The 25,610-nt window shown below is 41.0% G+C and overlaps 1 protein-coding gene across 2 annotated transcripts in view; it reads right to left on the bottom strand.

Moving 5' to 3' along the window:
• Positions 1 to 25,610, bottom strand: part of LOC128703032 (cytochrome P450 4C1) — a 276,764-nt gene that overhangs the window by 43,449 nt on the left and 207,705 nt on the right. For both annotated transcript variants that reach the window (XM_070103660.1, XM_070103661.1), the window contains one exon: positions 18,092 to 18,294. In XM_070103660.1, coding sequence (XP_069959761.1) covers positions 18,092 to 18,294 — 203 coding nt within the window. The remainder of the gene's footprint in view (positions 1 to 18,091; positions 18,295 to 25,610) is intronic.

The following is a 25,610-nucleotide window of genomic DNA, read 5'->3' as shown; positions in this document are numbered from 1 at the left end:
TCAGCATTACTCTTGAACCTACTTTGACTTTTGATGGCTTAGCACGGCTATTAGTTACTCTAGTAAATTCTGCTGTTGATTTATGAAGTGTTTCACGGATTCTTCTAAAAACACTTTGAGCCATGCTGGTACGAGTTGCTACGAAATCATCAGGGTTGTAATTAGGTTTCGGAGTGGAATATAACAACTCATAGGGTAAACGCTTGTCTACACCATACAATGCATAATGTGGAGTATCACCTATGGAAGCATTGTAAGCAGAATTTATGGCACATTGGACATCTGGTATGACTTCATCCCAAGTTTCACTATTGGGGTTGATAGTGGCTCTCAGGACATCAAGTACTTTCTTATTGGTTCTTTCGGCTAACCCATTGCTGGCAGGATGATGAGGAACAATGGTGGATTTAGAGATCTTGTATAAAGTACACAAATTTTCAAGAATCTCATTACAGAATTCACCTCCATTATCTGTTACTAAGGACTTAGGGGTGGTATGCCTGCAGATAATGCGTTCTTTAAACGCTTTAGCTACTGTCTCTGCAGTCTTATCTGCAATAGGAACTAACTCACAATATCTGGTGAAATGGTCTACCATAACACACAGATGTTTGTTGCCTTGGAGGGAACATTTAAAATTGGTTAACAAGTCAAGGGCAACTCTTTCCCACGGTTCGCTAGTGGTTGGGTACACTTGGATTGGATTAGGACCATTGACATTTCCTTTATGTTGCATACAGACACTACATTTCTTAACATACTCGGAAATGTCAGTTGCCATACGTGGCCAAAAGTATTTCATTCTGGCTTGTTTCACAGAACGATCCATACCAGGGTGTGCAACACCTGGTGCATCATGAACTAGCTGTAGAGCTACGTTCACTAGTGACTGTGGAATTACTAACTGGTACACTCTTCTACTTGGAGTACCCAACTCGGCTGTTCGATACAGTAATTCTTGGCTCATTACAAAGTCACTAATGGGTGCTGGTGGCTTCACAGTAAGAATAAGATCTTCCTGGAGCAGGAATCGAATCACACCAGACCACATGGGATCTGTTCTTTGGGCATTTTTGACATCCTCGACAGTAAATGGAGGATCTGCAGTAACTACACTAACGTGTCGCGATAAAGCATCTGCGACTACATTCGACTTGCCAGGTAAATGTTCAAAAGTGGGATTGAACTCTTGGATAGTCAAGGTCCATCTGGCTAACCTTCCAGTAGGCTGTTTGTTCTGGAATAAAGGTATCAGTGGCGCATGGTCTGTCAAGACATGAACAGGGTACTGGTAAATAATGTCTCGGAAGTGCTTTAAAGACCATACTATTGCTAAAGCTTCTTGCTCCGTTACTGTATAATTACGTTCAGCCTTCGTAAGGACTCGGCTAGCAAATGCAACTGCGTTGTACTTGCCATCAGTCTTCTGAGCTAGTACGGCACCTATGCCAATTGAACTAGCATCAGTTGTTAGATAGAAAGGCTTAGAAAAATCTGGGAATTTCAAAATTGGAGCAGATGTTAACTTTTCTTTTAGAGTTTGGAATGCTCTTTCTTGACGGAAGGTCCAAACGAAAGGAGCATCTTTCTTAAGCAATTCAGTTAGCGGAGCAGCTATGGAAGAAAAATTGGCAATGAAAGATCTATAAAAACCTGCTAAGCCCACAAAGGATCTTACGGCATCAGCAGTTTTGGGAGTTGGAAAATTTAGTACTGCAGTTACTTTACTTTGATCAGTCGTAACCCCTCTAGGAGTGACTACGTGACCCAGAAACTTAATTTCTGATCTGAAAAATTGACATTTGGACAGTTTGATCTTTAAATTGGCTTCTTCAAGCTTGCCAAGTACTATATCAAGTCTTTTCAGGTGTGTGTCCACGTCTTCGGACATGACGATTACGTCGTCTAAGTACACCATAAGTGCTTTACCTATAAGACCTCTAAAGATGTTGGTCATGAGTCTAGAGAACGTGATAGGAGACGATTGTAATCCAAAAGCCATTCGTAGGAAGTGATAATGACCTGTGGGAGTGGAGAATGCAGTTAACTCTTGGCTGTCCTCGTGAAGAGGGACTTGCCAAAACCCTTGTAACAAGTCCAGGGTCGAGAAGACTTTGTTATCTCCGATATTGCGTAAAAGGTCACCTAGTACAGGAAGTGGGAAGCGATCTGGAATGGTTTTCGCATTTAACTTCCTAAAGTCAATCACCGGGCGCCAAGTGCCGTCCTTCTTAGGCACTAGGATCAAGGGCGCATTCCAGGGTGAATTGCTATGTGCAATAACTCCATCATTGAGCATTTGATTGATCAGTTCCTCTGCGACAGCAACTTGGGAATGAGGCATTCTGTACGCAGGTATATAGATAGGTCTAGTACCAGGTTCAAGTGGAATACGATGGGACAATAAGTTCGTTATACCCATCTTCTCACCTGGTAAGGCAATGGCTTTACGACGTTTGTTCAACAGCGTCAACAAGCGCTGGACTTCGTCTGGGAAATCAGTGGGAGCTAAGTCTTTCTCCTCAACTGGTGGGATAGATTGATCCAGCGGAGTGGATGAGGTCTCCACTGTTGAAATAGCACCGACCCACTGGTCAGGTGGCACGTCATCCTGTACTTGAACAGGGTAAGGATAGTGAACTAGGTCAACGAGGTTGGTATTTGCTCTGAGACGAACACTGTGACCCGAAGTGTTAGCAAGGAGTAAATGGATCTTACTGTCTCTTACAACGTGTAAGGAAGGTTCAACAAATAAACCCTTGACCTTGCAGGAATCACTGTCAACTAGGACGTTATCACCATCTGGAACATTAGGAACAACAACAGACACTCTAGTGAGAGCACTAGCCGCAACAGAGACGTCTTTCTGCAGACGGCATGTGACATCAACAAGAGATGGCATTACTAGTTTCAAGTAATCGTTTTCTGACAAGGCATCCCCTGTGGAGAAACTACTACTCGAACTAGCAGTCATTGCAGGGATAGGCTGTGCACTCAAGGCAGTCTGAGTGTCCTCGGACACTTGAGGCAACGGAACACTATCTTGCAAGTCTGAAGGTGTAGGTGGAACACAGATGGGAGTGACAGAGTTACCAGTGCCTGACCGCTTGGGTACGCTACTGGAGAATGCATTGGCTTGTAAGGACTTAATCCGTACATCATACTCTGCAGCAGTATGACAGATTTCTGATCCAAGCTGGTAACCCCAGAATGGAACGATCAAGTCGTCAATTTGGGCATGCCATCGGTACGGGTCAAGCACAATGCGTAAGTCTCGCATGGAAGCAAATCCCAGTAGAAGGTCACCAGGGAAAGTAATCTGGTCGACAACAAGAAAAGCAGCAGTAAAGTCTCTGCCTTGGATAGTAAAGGTGAGCGAAGTCTGACCTCGGACTCGCAGAAGGGAACCAGCTACTCCACTAAGGGAGGTTACAGTAGTTGGTTCAACGAGGAGGACACGTCGTAACTGCTTCTCTTTAAACAAGCTAGACCTAATGATATTAACTTGCGCACCAGAGTCCATGAACACATGAACGGGCGCATTATGGACAGAAGCTTGTACTAAAGGACCAATCGTTTCGTTAGGAGTTATATGCAAACAGAAAGGTGGGTTGTCATCGGAGAAGGCATTTTCTACTTCATCCCCAAATTCCTCTACGTCAGAGACGTGTGAAGCAGCATCAACAGCAGGGTTGTCATTCTCAAGGCTGGCTAAGGCTTCATAGGAATTTTGGACTGGGATGGTGTACTCGTTATCACCTACTACTGTCACGACTGGACGAGTAGACTTGGGCGCTCGGATTCCCCCGAATTGGAAGAATGAGCCTGGTTCTGGTTAGTTTGTGAACCACGACGTCTGTTTCCTCTCCTGGCTCTGCGGTTGGAACGGCCACGGAAAGATCTAGAGTACTGCAGGTTGTAGAGAGCATTGCACTCAGATGTGTCATGTCCATGAATTCTATGATAAGTACAGTAGGGAAGATCTGACTGGTACTCATCATCAGTACGACGCTTCTTAGGGTGACTGTCATGACAATTAATAGCAATATGGCCACGGTAACCACAATTGTAGCAAGCTCTTTGACTGTGGGTACTGTACATACTACGGGTGCTACGGGAATGATGGCTCTTAACACTTGCTTTGGATGATGGACGCGAGTGATTAAGGTTGGGAGTTTTGGTAGTAGCACAAACTAGAGGAGGTACAGGAGTGGACAAAGTGTTTGGCATAGACTTACGATAAGGGAAGGTTCCCTCGGGACACAAATTTCGTACATGGATTAGAGCTGCAAGCGGTCCCATAGTAGCATCTAGCGGACTTGAATTGTATACATACATAGATGTCGGTGGCATTAGTTGTTTAATAACTCCAAATGCAGCTAATTTGGCAAACCCATCAAGGGCTGGTTTATCGTTATCTTTAAGGTACTTGGAATTTTGACCTGCTTTAACGAATGAGGACATTAGGTTATTAAGACGAAGAGCAAACTCATCTAATGACTCTTCTGGTCTCGGAGCTGTGCAAACTAATTCTTTGAGAACAACGAACGGATCGGTTTCTCGCACCGGTTCAAGATAATTGCGAATTAACTGTTCATAATCTTGCCACCTGGTTAGATCTTGGAAGTCCTTCATACGAATTAAGTTAAATACATGTGAGGCTGCTGGAGAACGGGCTAGACTCTCCTTTCCGATACTTATTAAACAACTCTCAGATGGAAGACCATCAACTGAAGCATCAGCTCTGGCTCTAACTGCAGTAAACCAACCTTCAAGGTTGTCTGGGTTACCATTGAACAATGGCATAGCATCACACGGATCACGACTAAAATTATGCAGGCTAGAAGTCTGAGTATGTCTATTGTTTGATAAGGAGTTACTCGAATTTTGGGCTGACGCATTTAATGGTTGTACTAGCAGCATGTGCTGAGGCATCGCTTGAGAAAACTTGAGACATATTTGCAAAATGTAAAACAAGAATTTAGAGAAACAAAAGAAAATGTAGCTGAGGAACACACAACACAGTGAACTTAAATGGGGGAAAAAAATGCTTAACTATTCTGCATAAGTAATTAAAAATTGACAGGTCACACAGTAAGCAAAGAACTCACACAAGAAAAATATTCAACTTAACAAACAACGCTTTGAAAATCAAGAGAACTTGTACTTTACTCAATTCTAATTTGCTCAACTTTTACTTTAAATTGAATAAATGGCACAGTGAGTTGTCTATACTTTCAATGCAATAGGGAAACACACAATAAAATGATAAAATGGACTCAATAAAGCTTGTGCAAAATAAAACAGAGACACAATTCACTGAAATAAAATAAAATGGCACAGAAACAATAAAATATTATGCACAGAACAGAGCATATGAAACTGCACTGAAATAAACTGTAGCAATATTGCAAATAACAATTGCTAATCAACAAGTACTGCATAAAATTTCTGCAAGAAAAAACTTTAATGGCACAAGAATTATTGCAAAATGAGTCAATGTGCAATAATAAAAAAAATTTTACACACACAAGAAAAGAAATATATCAAGGAATGAACTGAAAGAACACTTTAACTCTTAACTGCACTCAAGAAACACTTAACAAGCAAAAGAACAATTTACTCTAAAAGAAGAACTTAAAAATTGCACTAAGAGTGAATTTGTTCAATGAAACATGAAAAATAATAGGTGCTAAAACACAGAACAAAAAAGTTTGAACACTTACAGTGATGCAGAACACAACACATCAACATAAACACAATACTAGAATTTTCTTGCAATGAAACTTGATGTGTGAAAAATTTTGTAAAAATGATTTCTTGCTTGCACAAAATAATGGCACTATTGTCTGTGGAAATAAGACAAATTAGACACTGGCTAAATGAAAAGAATATGAACACAAGAATGTTCAACACACAGGGAACAAAACAAGAATACACAAATGCTGGGAAGAAAAAATTATAACAGACAACACTGAGTTGTGATGCAGAATATAGCTGAATAAATTACTGAAATACTTCACTGGAATACTGAGAACACAAGGTGATTCTGAAGTGTAAACACAAGTTCTATACTGCTCATATGTTGCACACACAACAAAGGAAAAACACTAAGTACTTACTTCAAGTGTATAAAAAGACACCCCACACAACAGACATAAGAAAATGCACGGAAATTAACACTGAATTAAGGAGATAAAAAAAATTATTGCAAACAAACACCGAGTCTGATTGAGAGTCACTGAATGTCACTAAGAAAATCGCTGGAACACAAAAGAAATGTCTCAACACTCGCAAATGTCTCTATGAAAAAATATCGCTGTAACGACTGGGTGAAGAATAAAGTAGATGGTGGAAGGTTGGAGGATTGTTTATGTCGTCTTGCTGCTGTCCTCTGCACATGTGATTGTAGAATTGCGCTTACATCGACGATGAACTCACACAGGAGGCTTTTAACGGTGGCGCCACTGTCGAAGACACACTCTAGCTCTTGACCCCCTATGTGGTCCTTAAAATATGGTGCTACAACCCTTAGTAGTGCGCCAAAACACTGGTGGAGGTTGGGTGAGTACCACAACAGTGAGAGTGGTTGGGTTTGTGGGCATAACAGGGCTAAGGCGTCTGAGACCGTGTGGTGAGACACACGTGGTGAGTGGGTGGTTGGGCATATGGGTTGAACGGCGTAAGCCTCACTGAGAACACCCACACTGCCGCGAAGATGTTCTAAGCTGGCTAGCTTAAAATACACCCACGAAATACCACAACACCACAAGGATGAAAAAGAGCACTCAGAATTGCTTGGAGCTTGAATCACAAGCGATGAAGACTACTCACGTGGCTTGCTTGAGTACTGGGGTAAGACACCTGGGTTAGTTGCTAGCTGGCTTATCTTAACCCTTCACACAGAATAGCTTGAAAACTTCACACGATAAGCACAGCAGGGGTGGAAGCAGGCTTGGCAGGCAAAGGAACTGGATGGAGTAGACTAGGCTCGACTGGGTTCCCTCAACACAGACTGGAAGCTGGCTTATTTTGCAAACTCAGGTCATCCCCTCGGGAGTGATGCAAATAAGCAGATAAATATTAATACAAAGAGACTGACCAGTGAATGGTGTAGAAGCTGGTAGGAGCTTGAGAGAGTAGCTGGCTTGAGGTAGCTGGCTGGCTAACCTTCTCGGTAGGCCTACTCACAAAATGGCAGGCTCGGTCGAAAGAAATCTCCAGAACATCGGCGTAATTATCAATTTTACGCCCACACCGCTGCCACCATTTATCGTAGGGGTTCTTAAATGGAGATATCGAGGGTTGAAGGTAGACACACTTGTTGGATGGTAACGATATATATTGTCAGACTGTGATGATGGGAAATGGAGCCCAGCCTCTGCCTGTCTTAGCCTGGATGTCTACGCCGACTGAGAGGGGGCAGAGGTACGAACGTACACATGCGCATCCCGTGACGTCACACAAAGTCACAGGCCTAAAAGGGATCTCCTATCTAAAGCACATGGATGATACTAATATGCTATACAACACAGGGATCAGCAACTATGCTGACACTTGGTGGTGTGCCCCACCTCTCCGTCTTTCTGGAGCCCCTTCTGTCTCCTCTGTGAACATTTCTTTGAATCTCTTGTTGAGTTCCTCACATACTTCACGGTCATTTCTTGTTGTCTCTCCACCTTCCTTCCTTAGCCTGATTACCTGATCCTTGACTGTTGTTTTCCTCCTGATGTGGCTGTATAACAGTTTCGGGTCAGATTTGACTTTTGCTGCTATGTCATTTTCATATTGTCGTTGGGCTTCCCTACTTATCTGTACATATTCATTTCTGGCTCTACGAATTCTGTCCTTATTCTCCTGGGTCCTTTGCCTTCTATATTTCTTCCATTCCCTAGCACACTTGGTTTTTGCCTCCCTGCACCTTTGGGTGAACCATGGGCTCATCCTGGCTTTTTCATTATTCCTGTTACCCTTGGGTACAAACCTCTCCTCAGCCTCCTTGCACATTGTTGCTACATATTCCATCATCTCATTAACTGGCTTCCCTGCCAGTTCTCTGCCCCATTGAACCCCGTTCAGGAAGTTCCTCATTCCCGTGTAGTCCCCTTTCTTGTAGTTTGGCTTCATTCGTCCTGGCCTTCCTGCTTCCCCCTCCAATTGTAGCTCTACTGTGTATTCGAAGCTTAAAACCACATGATCACTGGCCCCAAGGGGTTTCATATGTGATGTCCTCAATATCTGCACTACTCAAGGTGAATATTACGTCCAATCTTGCTAGTTCATCCTCTCCTCTCTCTCTTGTAGTGTCCCTTACATGTTGGTACATGAAGTTTTCCAGTACCACCTCCATCATCTTAGCCCTCCATGTATCTTGACCCCCATGTGGCTCCAAGTTCTCCTAATTGATCTCCTTGTGGTTAAAGTCACCCATGATCAGGAGCTTTGCCCTGCATGCATGAGCTCTTCTGGCCACTGCAGACTGTGTGTCAACCCGTTCTATTGCTCTCGTCATACTCTTGCCTTGGCCTCCTGCTGTTCTGTGGTGGGTTATACATCAATGCAATTACCACCTTGAGACCTCCAGACTGAAGCGTTCCTGCTATGTAATCGCTTGTTTCTCCACTGTCTCCTCTCTCCAGCTCATCAAAATTCCATTGGTTTTTGATCAGCAGTGCCACTCCTTCACCCCCCTGTTCCCTCTGTCTTTCCTCAGGATCTGGTATCCCGTTGGAAAGATGGGATCTGTTATCATACACGTAAGCTTGATTTCTGTGAGAGCTATGATGTCCAGTGATGCCTCTTTGACTCTTTAGTGCCACTCCTCCCGCTTATTTGTTATTCCATCAGCGTTTGTTTACCATACCTTCAGTCTCCTTTCCAACACTGTGGTTTGGGGGGCCTGTGAGGGTGGGAGACCTGGTAGCATACTGTGGGATTCTATAGCTGGGTGTTGGGTGGAAGCTGTAAGTATGGATTGTAGTTTGTGTTGGGATGGTGTGATAGGTTGTGGGGTTCTGAGGATAGTTCTGTGTGTGCTTGCCCTTGCTGCTTTGTCCTGCTCTGATTGACCTCTGATGGTTCCATCCTTGTCTCCTTTCCTAGCTCCTTTTGCTTTTTTGTCCTCTCCCTCAGCTGCTGTCATTCTGTTTGTGTTCTGTCTCTGTCTAGGAACACCCTCTTGTACTCCTCCAAGTATTTCAACCATGGTTTCTCTTGGGGGATCCTGTTCCACACTGTTTCTGTCCTGAGAATCAGCTTTATCGGTTGTTTTCTCCCCTTCAAGTACCCCCCTCTTCTCTGAAAATTTACAATTTCGTCCATGTCTTCTTCACCTATTTCTGTGATGATGTTCACAATCTCCTTTCTTTCTGCCTGTCGTCTTTCAGTGTGTGTCCTTTCCTCTCTCTCCCAAAGCCCATGGATAAACACTGATTTTGCCCTTTCCTCCTACCATTGCCTCTCCCTCTGTAACTCTGGTTCCTGTCTGTATGTGGTCATTTTCTCATTTGTTTTTTCCAGTGGCTCTTGGTAGCATGGTTGTGCCTCCACATTTGACCTATCACCCTCTCCATCTTCACCCAGCTGCTCTCCTCTTTCACTCCTTGGCCCTTCTTGGCAGGCTGATATGTCCTTAGCATAATTCATATCTCCTTCCTTCCTGTTCGGCCTCTCAGCTTCATATGCTGTGTCTTCTCTGGTCAGTGCCCTTGTAACTTGCTTCAGCATGTTTACCTCATCTTCTAGGACCCTTATGCTGGCTACTGCAGTTTCGACTTGTGCTTTCAAATTTTTCTTCTCCTTCTCCAACCTCTTTTCTAATTTCACAGAAAGCTCTGTCTCTATTTTTTCAGAAAGCTCTCCTAATTTTCTCTCCCACTCTTGTTCAATCCTTTTCCACTGCCCCTCCATCCACTCCTCCCTACAAGAACCATTCTCATCTGATCCCTGGTTCCTTCGAGTCCCCACCATTTTTTTTTTCTTTTTTTTTTGAAAGAGAAAAGAGAGAGAGAGAGAGAGAGAGAGAGAGAGAGAGAGAGAGAGAGAGAGAGAGAGAGAGAGAGAGAGAGAGAGAGAGAGGGAGAATGAGAAAAAGAAAGAGGGAGAAAGAGACAGAGAAGGGAAAGGTAGATAGGTAGAGAGATAGGTACAGAGATATGTAGTGAGAAAGATAGGTAGAGAGAGAGATAGGTAGAGGTTGAGAGAGAGAGAGATATGTATTGAGAGAGAGAGAGAGAGAAAGAGAGGGGGGGATAGTGGACAGTGGAATGTTTGAGGGAGGGTTATCAGGTCAGTTAACAGGAAGGTGTGAAATCCTCTGTATGTGTGTACTACAGCTTTTACAAGTGCCTGACTGCTTGTTCCTGTCTGTGTGTGTGTGTGTGTGTGTGTGTGTGTGTGTGTGTGTGTGTGTGTGTGTGTGTGTGTGTGTGTGTGTGTGTGTGTGTGTGTGCCCCCACTTCTAAGTATTCATACTAAAACTTACCAATAGTAATTCTAACACTTATCAATTCGACTCATAAAATACAGAGAGTAACTAGGTTGTAAAACTTAGCTTGTCTCAGCATCTACAAGTGTCTGACGTTACCCCACTAGACCACTTTACTCCTCGCACTCTTGTTACCCCTATCTTTACCTTAACTATGTTATTTCTACTCTAATTCTGGTAATAGCTTGCAGGAGTGAGTGACCAGCATCTAACAGTGATGCAAGACCAGAATCCAGAACCCAACAACATGCAACCACAGTAGATGAGCAATACTTGAGCTGGCAGCAGTGCCGTGACAGGTTGCCAGATGCTGATGACGTAGTCGTCGTACATAGGCCTTCTATCACTATTTGGAAAATCCTTCACCTGTGATGTTTATAACCATATATGCTCATACATCCTGCGTTCCTCAAGTGATTTCACTTTTCACTTATGATAGAATACACTTCACATTCGGTGTTACACTTTATATGTATAATGTCATACAACTGTTGTGACATCACTGCTTCAACAGGCCTACTTCTGCCACCTTCCCTTGTTATATATTTTATTTTTCCTTTCTCCTTTTGCTTATTAACTTTTTCACTCTCACTGTATGGTGCCCCACATTTCACGTGTTAACCAATCTCTCGTAATTCTTGAACACCCGCTTCCACACTCACTTTGATCTTTGTATATTTGAATCTGTGCGGCATCAGGTGCCTACTAGACCTCTAACAGTTTGGCACTTTGAAATATTAATGATTTCAGGCTTCCTCTCGACTTTTTTTAACTAATAACTTTGGTTATCACTCATAGTATTGTTCACTGACGTTGTCACTACCACTGATTACTGTTAGCAGTTACTGCACGCCTTAAAAACACTAAGGTTCTAGGAGCCTTTTGCCCCCACGTCTGCGTGACTGTGACTGTGTGTATATATGTATGTATGTATGTATGTATGTATGTATGTTTGTTGGATGCTTACTTCAGTATAAAGTCTATCGACTGTACAAGGGTTATTAAGGCCGCATAACACTTATTCACAATCTGTCAAAAATACTTTAATCCCTTAACTAGGGATTAAACTCTCAGTCTAAATATACTAAAATACATACACCTCTCAGTGTAACACACAGGTTGAAAATAACAATATATATAGAAACGGTGAGTGACACAATGACCTGAAAAATGGAAGCGAGGCTTATTTTAAGCTGAGGTCAGGTAGACAATGAGGTCACTTGATTCCTGTGTTGTAAGGTAGGCTGGGCTTTGTCTGGTTGAGTATCCTGTAGGCCTGTGTTGTAAGGTAGGCTTGGCTTTGTCTGGTTGAGTATCCTGTAGGCCTGTGTTGTAAGGTAGGCTAGGCTTTGTCTGGCTGAGTATCCTGTAGGCATGTGTTGTAAGGTAGGCTGGGCTTTGTCTAGTTGAGTATCCTGTAGGCCTGTGTTGTAAGGTAGGCTAGTCTTTGTCTGGTTGAGTATCCTGTAGGCCTGTGTTGTAAGGTAGGCTAGTCTTTGTCTGGTTGAGTATCCTGTAGGCCTGTGTTGTAAGGTAGGCTGGGCTTTGTCTGGTTGAGTATCCTGTAGGCCTGTGTTGTAAGGTAGGCTGGGCTTTGTCTAGTTGAGTATCCTGTAGGCCTGTGTTTTAAGGTAGGCTGGGCTTTGTCTGGTTGAGTATCCTGTAGGCCTGTGTTGCAAGGTAGGCTGGGCTTTGTCTAATGGAGTATCCTGTATGCTATTTTGTTTTTTTTAATTGAGCTTCTAGTTTTATGTTCTATAGTGTCAGTGACTGTATTTAGCGAGGCTTCTAGACATCCTCTGCGTCTAAAATCATGTTCAAAGAGGACGAGTTGTGCCTCATTTTAACTCCTCAGACATCCATGGAGTTCCTGTGGAGGGCACAGGTGTTCTTTAAGTCGTTTATGTTGCTGGTGTTTTGATATTCACTTAATAGGCCCGAATGATCTCTGTCTGTTTCCCGCACATTTTCTTGGAACAGTATTAACAAGGGATTGTGTACACGCCTGCTGTAGAAGTTAGAAGCGTGGGACTATGATAATAATAATAATAATAATAATAATAATAATAATAATTATAATAATAATAATAATAATAATAATAGTAATAATAATAATAATAATAATAATAATAATAATAATAATAATAATAATAATAATATCTTTATTTACTACAAGTACATGTACAAGGTATACAGACCATAGCTGACATCAGTGACATACTACTATACAGAAAGCCCCTTGTTATGCTGAGCATTTCCTGCAAATTAGGTCAGTTTTGTCCCAGGATGCGACCCACACCAGTCCACTAACACCCAGTTGAAATGATGCACAACTCGTCCTCTCTGAACGTAATTTTAGACACAGATGATGTCTAGAAGCCTCGCTTATTACCGTCACTGACACTGTAGAACATAAAACTGAAAGCTTAATTAAAAAAAATTGCATACAGGATACTCAGCTAGACAAAGCCCAGCTTATCTTACAACATAGGAATCACGTGAACTCAATGTCTACCTGACCTCATCTCAAATAAGTCACACTTGCATTTTTCAGGTCACTGTGTTACACTCCACTTTCTGTCAACATGTATTGATATTTTCAACCTCTGTGTTTGAAGTGATCACGATCCCAGGACTGAAACGTTTTCTAATAAATATATAACCTGTATATAACAAGTCTGCAACATTCAAATTTATACTCACTATTTCGGGCAGGGGCGAAAATATTCGCCTTTTGGAGACTAGCAATTGCTCGAAAACTAGCCATCAGAATTCCATTTATATGGCCTCATTCAACTTATATTGAGATACCCTATCCACTCTAGGGTGTTAAGTTCGAAATTTTATTAAGATGCACTGAATGAGCCAAGGATGGATACTTGTTCCCATTGTGCAGAAGTACAGCTTTTAGGCTTCCAGAGGAGCTGTAAGTGATGATTCTCAACTCATCTGGATTGCATGCAATTCCAGTTGCATCAAGCATTAGTGAAGAAGCTTGAGAAATGTTGGTGATGTTTTCTTTGGCTTGTCACTTGCACACTTTCATCCACCAAGTCCCACTCCTTGAGCCTTGAAATCAAAAGCTCAGCATTTGACTTTGTCAAACCAAGATCTCTGATAAGGTCACTGAGGTCTGTTTGGTTTGGGTAGTAAGGATTCCTCCCAGCAGCTGCATCTGTGAGATGATAGTCTTGTTCACTGTGTTCTTCATTTTCTGATTTGCTGCTTTCTTCTTCTGATGGTTGACTTCTTTCTGGAGGTGTAGGTACAGGAAGATCAACACTGTGTGGTACTGGTACAATAGAAGAGGAAAGGTATGGATAAGAAATAGCAGGTGCATTTTTCCCAGTTTGGCATTTGAAAGGATCCACCACTAGGCAGAAGTAGCAGTTGGTTGAGTGATCAGTGGGTTCACGTCATATTCTAGGAACAACAAACTTCATGGCTCTTGTTTCTCCTTTATATCATCCTGTAAAATAGCAAAAGAACTAGTTTCTGTTACATACATTTCATTTAAAAAATGTTCCTATTCAAGATTTTATGCTTCATATAATTAATGACATTCTTATCAACATAAGAACATAAGAAAGGAGGAACACTGCAGGAGGCCTGCTGGCCCATGCTAGGCAGGTCCTTTACAATTCATCCCACTAACAAAACATTTGCCCAACCCAATTTTCAATGCCACCCAAGAAATAAGCTCTGATGTGAAAGTCCCACTCAAATCCAACCCCTCCCACTCATGTACTTATCCAACCTAGATTTGAAACTACCTAAAGTCCCAGCCTCAATAACCCAACTAGGTAGACTGTTCCACTCATCAACTACCCTATTTCCAAACCAATACTTTCCTATGTCCTTTCTAAATCTAAACTTATCTAATTTAAATCCATTACTGCGGGTTCTCTCTTGGAGAGACATCCTCAAGACCTTATTAATATCCCCTTTATTAATACCTATCTTCCACTTACACACTTCGATCAGGTCTCCCCTCATTCTTCGTCTAACAAGTGAATGTAACTTAAGAGTCTTCAATCTTTCTTCATAAGGAAGATTTCTAATGCTATGTATTAATTTAGTCATCCTACGCTGAATGTTTTCTAACGAATTTATGTCCATTTTGTAATACGGAGACCAGAACTGAGCTGCATAATCTAGGTGAGGCCTTACTAATGATGTATAAAGCTGCAGTATGACCTCTGGACTTCTGTTGCTTACACTTCTTGATATAAATCCCAGTAATCTATTTGCCTTATTACGTACACTTAGGCATTGCTGTCTTGGTTTAAGGTTGCTGCTCACCATAACCCCCAAGTCCTTTTCACAATCTGTATGGCTAAGTTCTACATCATTTAACTTATAAGTACTAGGGTTATGGGCACTCCCAAGCTTCAGAACCTTGCATTTATCTACATTGAACTGCATCTGCCACTTTTCTGACCAAGAATAGAGTTTGTTTAAATCCTCCTGAAGTTCCATAACATCTACGTTTGAATCAATTATCCTACCTATCTTTGTGTCATCGGCGAATTTGCTCATATCACTAGTAATTCCCTCATCAAGATCATTGATATATATTATAAACAACAACGGGCCCAAGACTGATCCCTGTGGAATGCCACTTGTTACAGATCCCCACTCGGATTTAACCCCATTTATGGACACTCTCTGCTTCCTGTCAGTGAGCCATGACTCGATCCACGAGAGCACTTTTCCCCCAATGCCATGAGCTGCCACTTTCTTTAACAGTCTATGGTGCAGAACTCTATCAAAAGCCTTACTAAAATCTAAGTAAATAATATCAAATTCTTTATTGTGGTCAACAGCCTCAAAAGCTTTACTGAAGAAAGTTAATAAATTAGTTAGACAAGACCGGCCTCTTGTGAATCCATGCTGAGTATCATTAATCAAGCTATGCTTATCGAGATGGCTTCTTATAATCTCAGCTATAACTGACTCTAGTAATTTGCCTACAATTGAGGTCAGGCTTATTGGGCGATAATTTGACGGTAACGACTTGTCCCCTGTTTTAAAAATGGGAGTTACATTAGCCATCTTCCACATATCAGACACTACACCTGTTTGAAGAGATAAATTAAAAATATTAGTTAATGGTTCACAGAGTTCCATTTTGCATTCCTTAAGAACCCTTGAAAAAACCTCATCAGGACCCGGCGACTTATTTTGCTTCAGTCTGTCTATCTGCTTCACAACCATCTCACTAGTGACTGTGATGTTACATAATTTATCTTCTTCTAGCCCACTGTAAAAATTAATTACTGTAATATTGTTAGTGTCTTCCTGTGTAAAAACTGAGAGAAAATAATTATTTAAAAACAAGCACATTTCATTCTCTTTGTCAGTAAGGTGCCCATAGTTATTTTTAAGGGGACCTATCTTATCTCTGACTTTTGTTCTATAGACCTGGAAAAAACTTTTTGGGTTAGTTTTAGAATCCCTAGCAACTTTAATTTCATAGTCCCTTTTAGCTTTTCTTATCCCCTTTTTAATGTCCCTCTTAATGTCAATATACTGATTCATAAGATGACCCTCACCTCTTTTGATACGCCTATAAATTACTTTCTTATGCCCTAGTAGATATTTGAGCCTATTATTCATCCATTTTGGGTCATTTCTATTTGATCTAATTTCTTTATATGGGATAAACGCTCTTTGAGCAGCATGTATAGTGTTCAGAAAACTGTCATATTGATAGCTCTCTTCGTTACTCCAGTCAACAGATGATAAGTGTTCTCTAAGCCCATCGTAATCTGCTAAGCGAAAATCTGGGACTGTTACTGAGTTATCGCTACTATCGTACTTCCATTCAATGCTAAATGTAATTGATTTGTGGTCGCTAGCACCCAGTTCCTCTGAAATTTCTAAATTATTAACAAGGGATTCATTGTTTGCCATAACTAAGTCAAGCAGGTTATTTTCCCTTGTAGGTTCTGTCACAAACTGCTTCAAAAAACAATCCTGAAATACTTCTAAGAAGTCGTATGATTCTAAATTCCCAGTCAAGAAATTCCAATCAACATGACTAAAGTTAAAGTCTCCTAGAATTACTACATTATCGTGCCTTGTGGCCTTAACAATTTCCTCCCATAGTAGTTTCCCTTGGTCCCTATCTAAGTTTGGGGGACGGTATATCACTCCTAAAATCAGTTTTTCATGCCCCTCTGAAAATTCTATCCAAACAGACTCTGTATGTGTTACTTCAGACTTAATACCCGTTTTTATGCAACAGTTCAAGCGATCTCGGACATACAATGCCACCCCACCCCCCTCCCAATACTTCTATCTTCTTGGAACAATTTAAAACCCTGAATATGACATTCCGCAGGCATGTCCCGACTTTTTGAATTAAACCACGTCTCAGTTAAGGCAAATACATCAATGTTACCTACACCATCAACTAATCTCAACTCATCCATCTTATTCCTAGCAGTACGGCAATTAGCATAATAAACATTGAAAGACTCTCCTTTCTCTTTACCCTTCCTGCTCATTTCTATTTTTCTACTAAACCTATTACTGTCCTTATCACCCAAGGTCCCTGGCTTTTCAATGTCTATCTCGTTCTTATTATTACTAGTTCCCCTAGAACTCGTAATATTACTACACTGGAACTTCACTGTTTTCCTGCCAAAACCCATACCACTAACTATTCCTAGTTTAAAGTCCTAACTGCTCCCTCCACTGCAGTTGCCAGTGCTCCCACCCCACACCTAGATAAGTGAACCCCATCCCTAGCATACATGTCATTTCTGCCATAGAAGAGGTCCCAGTTGTCAATGAATGTTACCGCATTTTCCTTACAGTATTTGTCCAGCCAGCAATAGACACCAATTGCCCTGGACAACCATTCACTTCCAACTCCCCTCCTTGGCAAAATACCACATATGAGAGGGTTCCCACCCTTACTTCTAATTATTTCTATTGCTGACCTATACCTGCTAATCAGGTCCTCACTCCTACGTCTGCCAACATCGTTGCCTACAGCACTGAGACAGATAATAGGATTGCTCCCATTACCTCTCATGATGTCATCCAGACGGCTAACAATATCCTCCATCCCAGCCCCAGGAAAGCAAACTCTCTGTCTCCTACTCCTGTCCTTCAAGCAGAACGCCCTATCCATATACCTAACTTGGCTATCCCCAACAACAACAATATTCCTACCTTCCTTAATGTCTTTCGTCGTGACGTTCCCAGTATTCGACTCACATTCGTCGGGTAGCACTGAGAATGTATTGGATGTTTCCACAACAGTTTCCACGGCAGTCTCTTTCTTCTTCATCGTTTCTACCTTTCCATTCGTCTTCTTGATCGTCAACTTCTTTCCCTGCTGTCCAGCCACTGACCAGTTTCCCTTCTTGACCTGAGGACTCAAAACAGGAGGACTACTCCGAATCTTTTTGTTTTCCTCGGTCAGTCGCCGAATTTCCATATTCGCCAACCTCAATTCTTCCTTAAGCTGTTGGTAAAGTTGCTCGATGGAGGGCATCTTGCTTCAATTCTAGAGAGCGCGCAAACAGGTCTTCACAGAGCCAAGTACACGTCAACACTGTTAGGAATAATTAAAAAAAAAAATTGTCCTACCCAATACATCATCTTCCTGATGAACTGCAGTTTTGTTCTTGTTGTTCTTCAGATATTTCTTCTTCTCCCTGATGGTGCTGGTGGACATGTTATGGAGGATCTTGAGACAAGCATCATACTCCTTGGCATATCCCAGCAGCTTGAACAGGAAGTCATTACGCAGCCAAGGTCGGAACTCTTGGTATTGTATCAATGCGGTTATCCTGCTCAAAAGTATTTGATTAGATATCTTTCTGGCTTAAAGAAAAAAAAAAATATGTATTTTATGTAAAATGTTGGATGGGTAATAAAGTTTAAAGCCCATCGACTATATTAGGGTCTTGAAGTCTGCATGCAACCTTTTCACCATCAGACAAAAATAATCCTTAAAATAGAACATAAGAATGGAAGAACAGTGCAATAGGCCTACTGGCCTATATTAGGCATGCCATTCTCAAATACAACCACTGTCACACATATTTCTCTAACTTGTTCCCAAAGCTCCCAAATAATTTAGCTTCAGTGCCTCATGATAGACAGACCCTACTAAAACACAACCCTTTGCACTCATATACTGTATTTGTCTAGCCTACTTTTACCCCCCCCCCCCAAGTATTAGTTTCTATTACCCAACTTGGCAGGTTGTTCTGCTCATCGACAACTCTGTTGGAAAACCAGTACCTTCTTACATCATATCTAAAATCTAAATTTAAATTGATCTAATTTAAATCCATTATTGTGGTATAATGTTTCACTCTCCAGAAGACACAGAGAGGATTTACAGGCAGCAAGTAAGAACTGAAAGCATAAACACTACATTAAGTTAAATGGCCCTTGATGTTGGTAGTAGTAGTAGTAGAAGTAGTAATACTAGTAGCAGCAGCAATAGAGGTAATTCTTGTTTGCTATGTGATGGCGGTGTTTATTGTTTTGAGAACTCTTACTAATACTTCAGAGATGACGAAGATGCCTTTATTCTGTTTAATAATGTCTGAAATGACGATTAAGGATGATTCAAGGCATTTACGTCTGCGGAAACTGGGTTCTTTAGTTTCTTGGCATGCGTCTTTGTGGAATTCTGGTGTTGTACACATGCGGTATTCAAGTTGTCGTTCCAGCATGAAGTAATGTGTTCCTTGAGATGTGTTTCCAGGCTTCTTGCTGTATCGCTAACGTATACCTTGTCACAGCCTCTACAGGGGGAAGTGTAAACTCCTTCATTGGCAGGTACAAGGATCTTCAATTTATTCCCTGCTCAGGTTGTTGATGGAGGTGCCTGTTGTAATGATGACTCTTATGTTAGCTCGCACGAGTACTTTGGAGATGTTCAATGAAACGTGGCTGTAGGGAAGCATTATAATTTTGTTAGGAGTGATATTAGAGATCTACCTTGAAAGTAATCACTAAGCTGGTAGTCTTAATGCTTACAGTTCCGTGAAGTCCCTGGTGCCATACTCGGTCCAAGGTACCAGCAATATCCACTGCTGCTACACAGCTAATTGGATTTATCTAGTGACTGGTGCCACTTAGTGGAGAAGTTTAACAGCAGATCAGTAGCAGTACCCTTTCCTGAAATGGTAGAAAAACCCTGTCATCTGCCATAAGATTACTGCTAGGTAAATGGGCACAGCTGTAACTAATGTGGCAATATTTCGCTCTCCAGAAACTTTGTCAAGCCGTTAATACATTCTCAAGAATCTTGCCATTGATTGACAAGAGTGATACTGGTCTGTAATTGCTGATTTCTGCTCTTCTTTTCTCTTCTTTTTGTCAACAGGGAATATATTTGTCCTTTTCCACAGAGGTCATATACACTGTGTTAGACAGTGCTGATATATACGAGTTAGATGTGATGCTAGCTGAACTGCACATCTGCTCAGCAATCTTGGGCTCAGCTTAACTTGGTCCACAGTCTTTTCTTGGTCCAGCAATTTAATAAGAAAATACAGTGCATCCTACATTTTTGTCCCTTTGACAACTTTGACACAGTTCTTGTGGCTAGCAAAGGAGATTCCCTTGCTGGATCAGAAACTTGAATCTTTGCAGCAAATTGTCCTGCAAAGAGGTCAGCTTTCTCCTGACCGCTGGTAGAGATCGTCCCATCCTGCCGATTTCTAGGCGTGATAAATGGCTTTGAAAATTGACACATTGAAGATTAAGACACTTATGCAACATATGGGAATATAGATGAATGGTTCAGAGAACTGACAAGCTGATAAATTAGACACATATGCAACACTTGGGTATCTTTATTGAGGAAACGTTTCGCCACACAGTGGCATCATCAGTCCATAAAAAGAAGAATGGTGAAGAACATGAGGAGTATGAGGTAATCAGTCCCTCAGCCTTGAGCCAATGTGGTCAGTCCATCAATCTTGAAAAGACTACAGCATATCTGCGGAAGTAGCTTATATACCGTAGGCAGGAGAGGTGCAGCAGTTGTAGGTAGTATCACATTTGTCCAATGTGGAAGAAGGTCGTGCCCAACGGTTAAGCGAGTGAAGAATTCCCTGTATTAAGATCCCAAGATGTTGCTGTGTCAGACATGGTTTAATTCCAGAAGTCGGGACATGCCTGTGGAATGCCACATTCAGGGTTTTAAATTCTTCCAAGTAGATGGAAGTATTGGGAAGGGGGGTGGGGTGGCATTGTATGTCCGAGATCGTTTGAACTGTTGCATAAAAAGGGGTATTAATTCTGAAGTAACATACAGAATCTGTCTGGATAAAATTTTCAGAGGGGCATGAAAAATTGATTCTAGGAGTGACATACCGTTCCTCAAACTTAGATAGGGACCAAGGGAAACTACTATGGGAGGAAATTGTTAAGGCCACAAGGCGCAATAATATAGTAATTCTAGGGAACTTTAACTTTAGTTAAATTGATTGGAATTTCTTGACTGGGAATTTAGAATCAAATGACTTCTTAGAAGTAATTCAGGACTGTTTTTTGAAGCAGTTTGTGACAGAACCTACAAGGGGAAATAACCTGCTTGACTTAGTTCTGGCAAACAAAGAAACCCTTGTTAATAATTTAGAAATTACAGAGGAACTAGGCACAAGCGATCACAAATCAATTACCTTTAGCATAGAATGGAAGTATGACAGTAATGATCCAGGATTTTCGCTTAGCAGATTACAATGGGCCTAGAGAATACTTGTCATCTCTGGACTGGGGTAACGAACAGAGCTATCAAATGACAGCTTTCTGAACACTAAACATGCTGCCGAAAGAACATTTATCGCATATAAAGAAATTAGATCAAATACAAATGACCCAAAATGGATGAATAATAGGCTCAAATATCTTTTAGGGCAGAATAAAGGAATTTATAGGCATATCAAAAGAGGTGAGGGTCATCTTATGAAACAGTATATTGACATTAAGAGGGACGTTAAAAAGGGGAAAAGAAAAGCTAAACGGGAGTACAAAATTAAAGTTGCTAGGGATTCGAAAACTAACCCAAAAAGTTTTTTTTCCAGGTTTATAGAACAAAAGTTAGAGATAAGATAGGTCCCCTTAAAAGTAACTCTGGGCATCTTAATGACAAAGAGAACGAAATGTGCTCTATTTTAAATAATTATTTTCTCTCGGTTTTTACACAGAAAGACACTAACAATATCCCAGTAATTAATTTTTATAGTGGGCTAGAAGAAGATAAACATAAGAACATAAGAATGGAGGAACACTGTAGAAGGCCTACTGACCCATACAACACGACCCCTTCTCAAAGCTTCCCAAGAATATCCTCCCATACCCAATGACACCAATCAAACCCAGCCCCCTTCCACTCATATATTTGTCCAATCTCTTTTTAAAACCACTCAAGGTCCTAACCTCGATCACCCTACTCGGGAGATTGTTTCATGCATCCACAACTCTGTTAGAAAACCAGTACTTGCCTATGTCCTTTCTAAATCTAAATTTATCCAACTTAAATTCATTATTTCTGGTTCTTACCTGGTTCGACACCCTCAGTACTTTATTAATATCACCTTTGTTTATCCTCATCATCCACTTGTACACTTTAATGATATCTCCCCACATTCTACATCTCTCCAGAGAGTGGAGATTCAAGGCTCTAAGTCTGTCTTCATATGGGAGATTCCTTACACAGCAAATTATTTTAGTCATTCTTCTTTGTATATTCTCCAATGAGTCTGTATCCAACCTGTAGTAAGGAGACCAAAACTGAGCAGCATAATCTAAATCAGGCCTCACTAGTGTAGTATAGAGCTGTAAAATAACTTCCGAACTTCTGTTACTTATACTGTTAGCCTTGTTGCACACACTTAGGTACTGCTGTCTTGGCTTTAGATTTCTGCTTACCATGACTCCCAAGTCTTTTTCACATTCACCTAGTTTATAGCTTTGAGGGTTATTTTCATTCCCAAGGACTAGTACTTTACACTTGTCCACACTGAACTTCATCTGCCATTTTTCAGACCAAGACATTAATTTGACCAAATCCTCCTGGAGTTCACTGGAATCCTCCTCAGAATGAGTCGTATGCCCTATCTTTGTATCATCAGCAGATTTGCTCATATCACTCAAAATCCCTTCATCAAGGTCATTAATGTAAATTATGAACAACAGAGGGCCCAAAACTTATCCTTGTGGAATTCCTCTAGTGACTAATCCCCGTTCAGATTTGACACCATTAATGGAAACTGCTTTCTATTGGTAAGCCATGCCTCTATCCATGCTAGAACTTTACCTCCTATACCATGAGCTGCCACTTTTCTTAAGAGTCTCTTGTGAGGTACAATCAAAGGCTTTACTAAAATCCAAATAAACAATATCATATTCTTTATCACTGTCTACTGCCTCAAATGCTCTATTGAAGAACGTCAGTAAATTTGTCAGGCAGGAACGACCTCTCGTGAACCCATGTTGAGGTTCATTAATCAAATTATTCTCTTCAAGGTGAATTCTAATAATGTCACCTATAAGTGATTCTAATAATTTGCCTACTATAGATGTGAGGCTTAGTGGATGGTAATATGAAGGAATGGACTTATCCCCTGATTTGAATATAGGATCCACATTAGCCATCTTCCACATCTCAGGCACAACACCAGTAAGGATGGACAAATTAAACACACTCGTTAATGGCAGACTAAGTTCTATCTTGCATTCTTTAAGTACCCTGGAAAACAACTCGTCGGGTCCCGGGGACTTATTTTGTTTCAGTTTATCCCTCTGTTTGATAACCATGTCCGTCATGACAGTAATATTAGTTAATTTGAATTCATCAGGAACTGAATTATCATTTATTTCTGGAATCTCTTTTGTCTTCCTGTGTAAAAACTGACAAAAAAATAGTCACTAAATAAGGAACACATTTTCAGTTTGTTATCTGTCAGCTGTCCATTCCCAGTTTTCAGAGGTCCTACTTTTTCCTTCACCTTCGTCCTATACAGGACCCCTTTGGATTAGTCTTTGACCCATTAACAACTCTAATTTCATAGTCACGTTTAACCTTTCTAATTCCCTTTTTCACTTCTCTTTTAAGTTGAACAGTAAGGTTAACATTTCTTTTGATGAGTCTATAAATTTCCCTTTTCTCCCCTAATAGATGCTTTAGCCTCATGTTAACCCATTTAAGATCGTTATTATAAGACCTAATTTGTCTCTGGGGAATGTATATACTCTGTGCACGTTGTACATCATTAAGAAAGAAATCATAAACACAGATCCCATCTTAATCGTATCATCATCACCAATAAAATCATTAGCTAGATTACCCCAATCGAGATTAGACAGGTGTTCCCTAAGTCCTTTAAAATCGGCAGAACGAAAATCAGGGACTTTTACCGTATTATCATCATTCTTGTATTCCCAGTTAATGCTAAAAGTCATGGATTTGTGATCACTTGCACCAAGCTCTTCAGCGACCTTCAGATTATTTACGAGTGTTTCCTGATTTGACAATAATAGATCGAGAAAATTATTACCCCTGGTAGGCTCTGTTACACACTGCTTCAGAAAACAGTCCTGAACTGTTTCCATAAAGTCACTGGACTCCAGATTACCGGTCTAAGAAGTCCAGTCAATTTGACTAAAGTTAAAATCCCCTACTATTACGTTATTGTGTCTAGTAGCCCTAACAATTTCGTCCCAAAGAAGTCTCCCTCTATCGTGATCCAAGACTGGAGGTCAGCATATTACACCTAGAATTAGTTTTTCTTGACCTTCTACAAATTCTACCCAAACAGGTTCTGTTGCTATTCCATCTATTTTTATGCCTGTTTTTATGCAACAATTAATATTTTCTCGAACATATGATGCAACTCCTCCCCCCTTCCCATTAAATCTATCCACATGGAACAACTTAAACCCTCAGCAATCATATCCCGACTCTTTAAATCATACCACGTTTCAGTTAATGCAATGACATCAAAGTTCCCAGCACATGCTACCAAACGTAGTTCATTAATCTTATTTCTTGCACTTCGACTGTCAGCATAAAATACCATCATATGTTATTTCTTCTGCACATTTTTCCTATTCGCCTTTACTTTTACACAATTTCTGAAATTATCATTACCCAGCATTTTTCCATGACTGTTATTATTAAGATTCATAACATCAAAGCCTAAGTCAATATATCCATACTCATTATTTTTCATTTCTAAACCCATACCTCTAACTAATCTTAGTTTAAAGTCCTAACAACCCCCTCAACTGAGCTAGCAAGAAAACCCACACCTGCCCTGGATAAGTGAATCCCATCCCTGGCATACATGTCATTTCAGCCATAGAAGTGTCCCCAGTTGTCAATGAATGATACTACATTATCCTTACAGTGTTTGTCCAGCCAACAACTAATACCAATTGCTCTGGGCAACCATTCATTTCCAACACCCTTTCTTGGCAAAATGCCACATATAACAGGGCGCCCTTCCCCTTCTTCCTAATAATGTCTACTGCTGTCCTTGCCTACATCATTGCCTCCAGCACTAAGGCAGATAATGGGAATGATCCCATTACCATTCATGATGTTGTCAAGCAGGCTAACAATATCCTCCATCCCAGCCACAGGAAAGCAAACCCTTTGTCTCCTACTCCTATCCTTCAGGCAGGAGGCCCTATCCATATACCTAACCTTCCTTGGTGTCACTTGTCGTGACGTTCCCAGTAGTCGACTCACATTCTTCGGGTAGCACGGAGAATGCATCAGATGTTTCCACAACAGTTTCCACAGCAGTCTCTTTCTTCTTCATTGTGTCTACCTTTCTATTCATGTTCTTGATCGTCAACTTCATTTCAGGTTCCCTTCTTGACCTGAGGATTCACAACAGGAGGACTATTACGAATCCTCTTGTTTTCCTCAGTCAATCACTGCATCTCTATATTCACTACCCTCAATTCCTCCTTAAGCTGCTGGTAAAGTTGCTCGATGGAGGGCATCTTGGTTCAGTCCACAGAGAGCAAACAATGTCTTCACCGAGTTAAGTACAGGCCACCTCTCGAGTTAAGTACAGGCCACCACTGTAACATCACAGTCACTAGTGAAATGGTTATGAAACAAATAGAG

The sequence above is a fragment of the Cherax quadricarinatus genome, chromosome 86 (assembly GCF_038502225.1).
Source record: "Cherax quadricarinatus isolate ZL_2023a chromosome 86, ASM3850222v1, whole genome shotgun sequence".
NCBI classification, from domain to species: domain Eukaryota; kingdom Metazoa; phylum Arthropoda; class Malacostraca; order Decapoda; family Parastacidae; genus Cherax; species Cherax quadricarinatus.
This window is presented reverse-complemented; position numbering and strand designations above follow the sequence as displayed.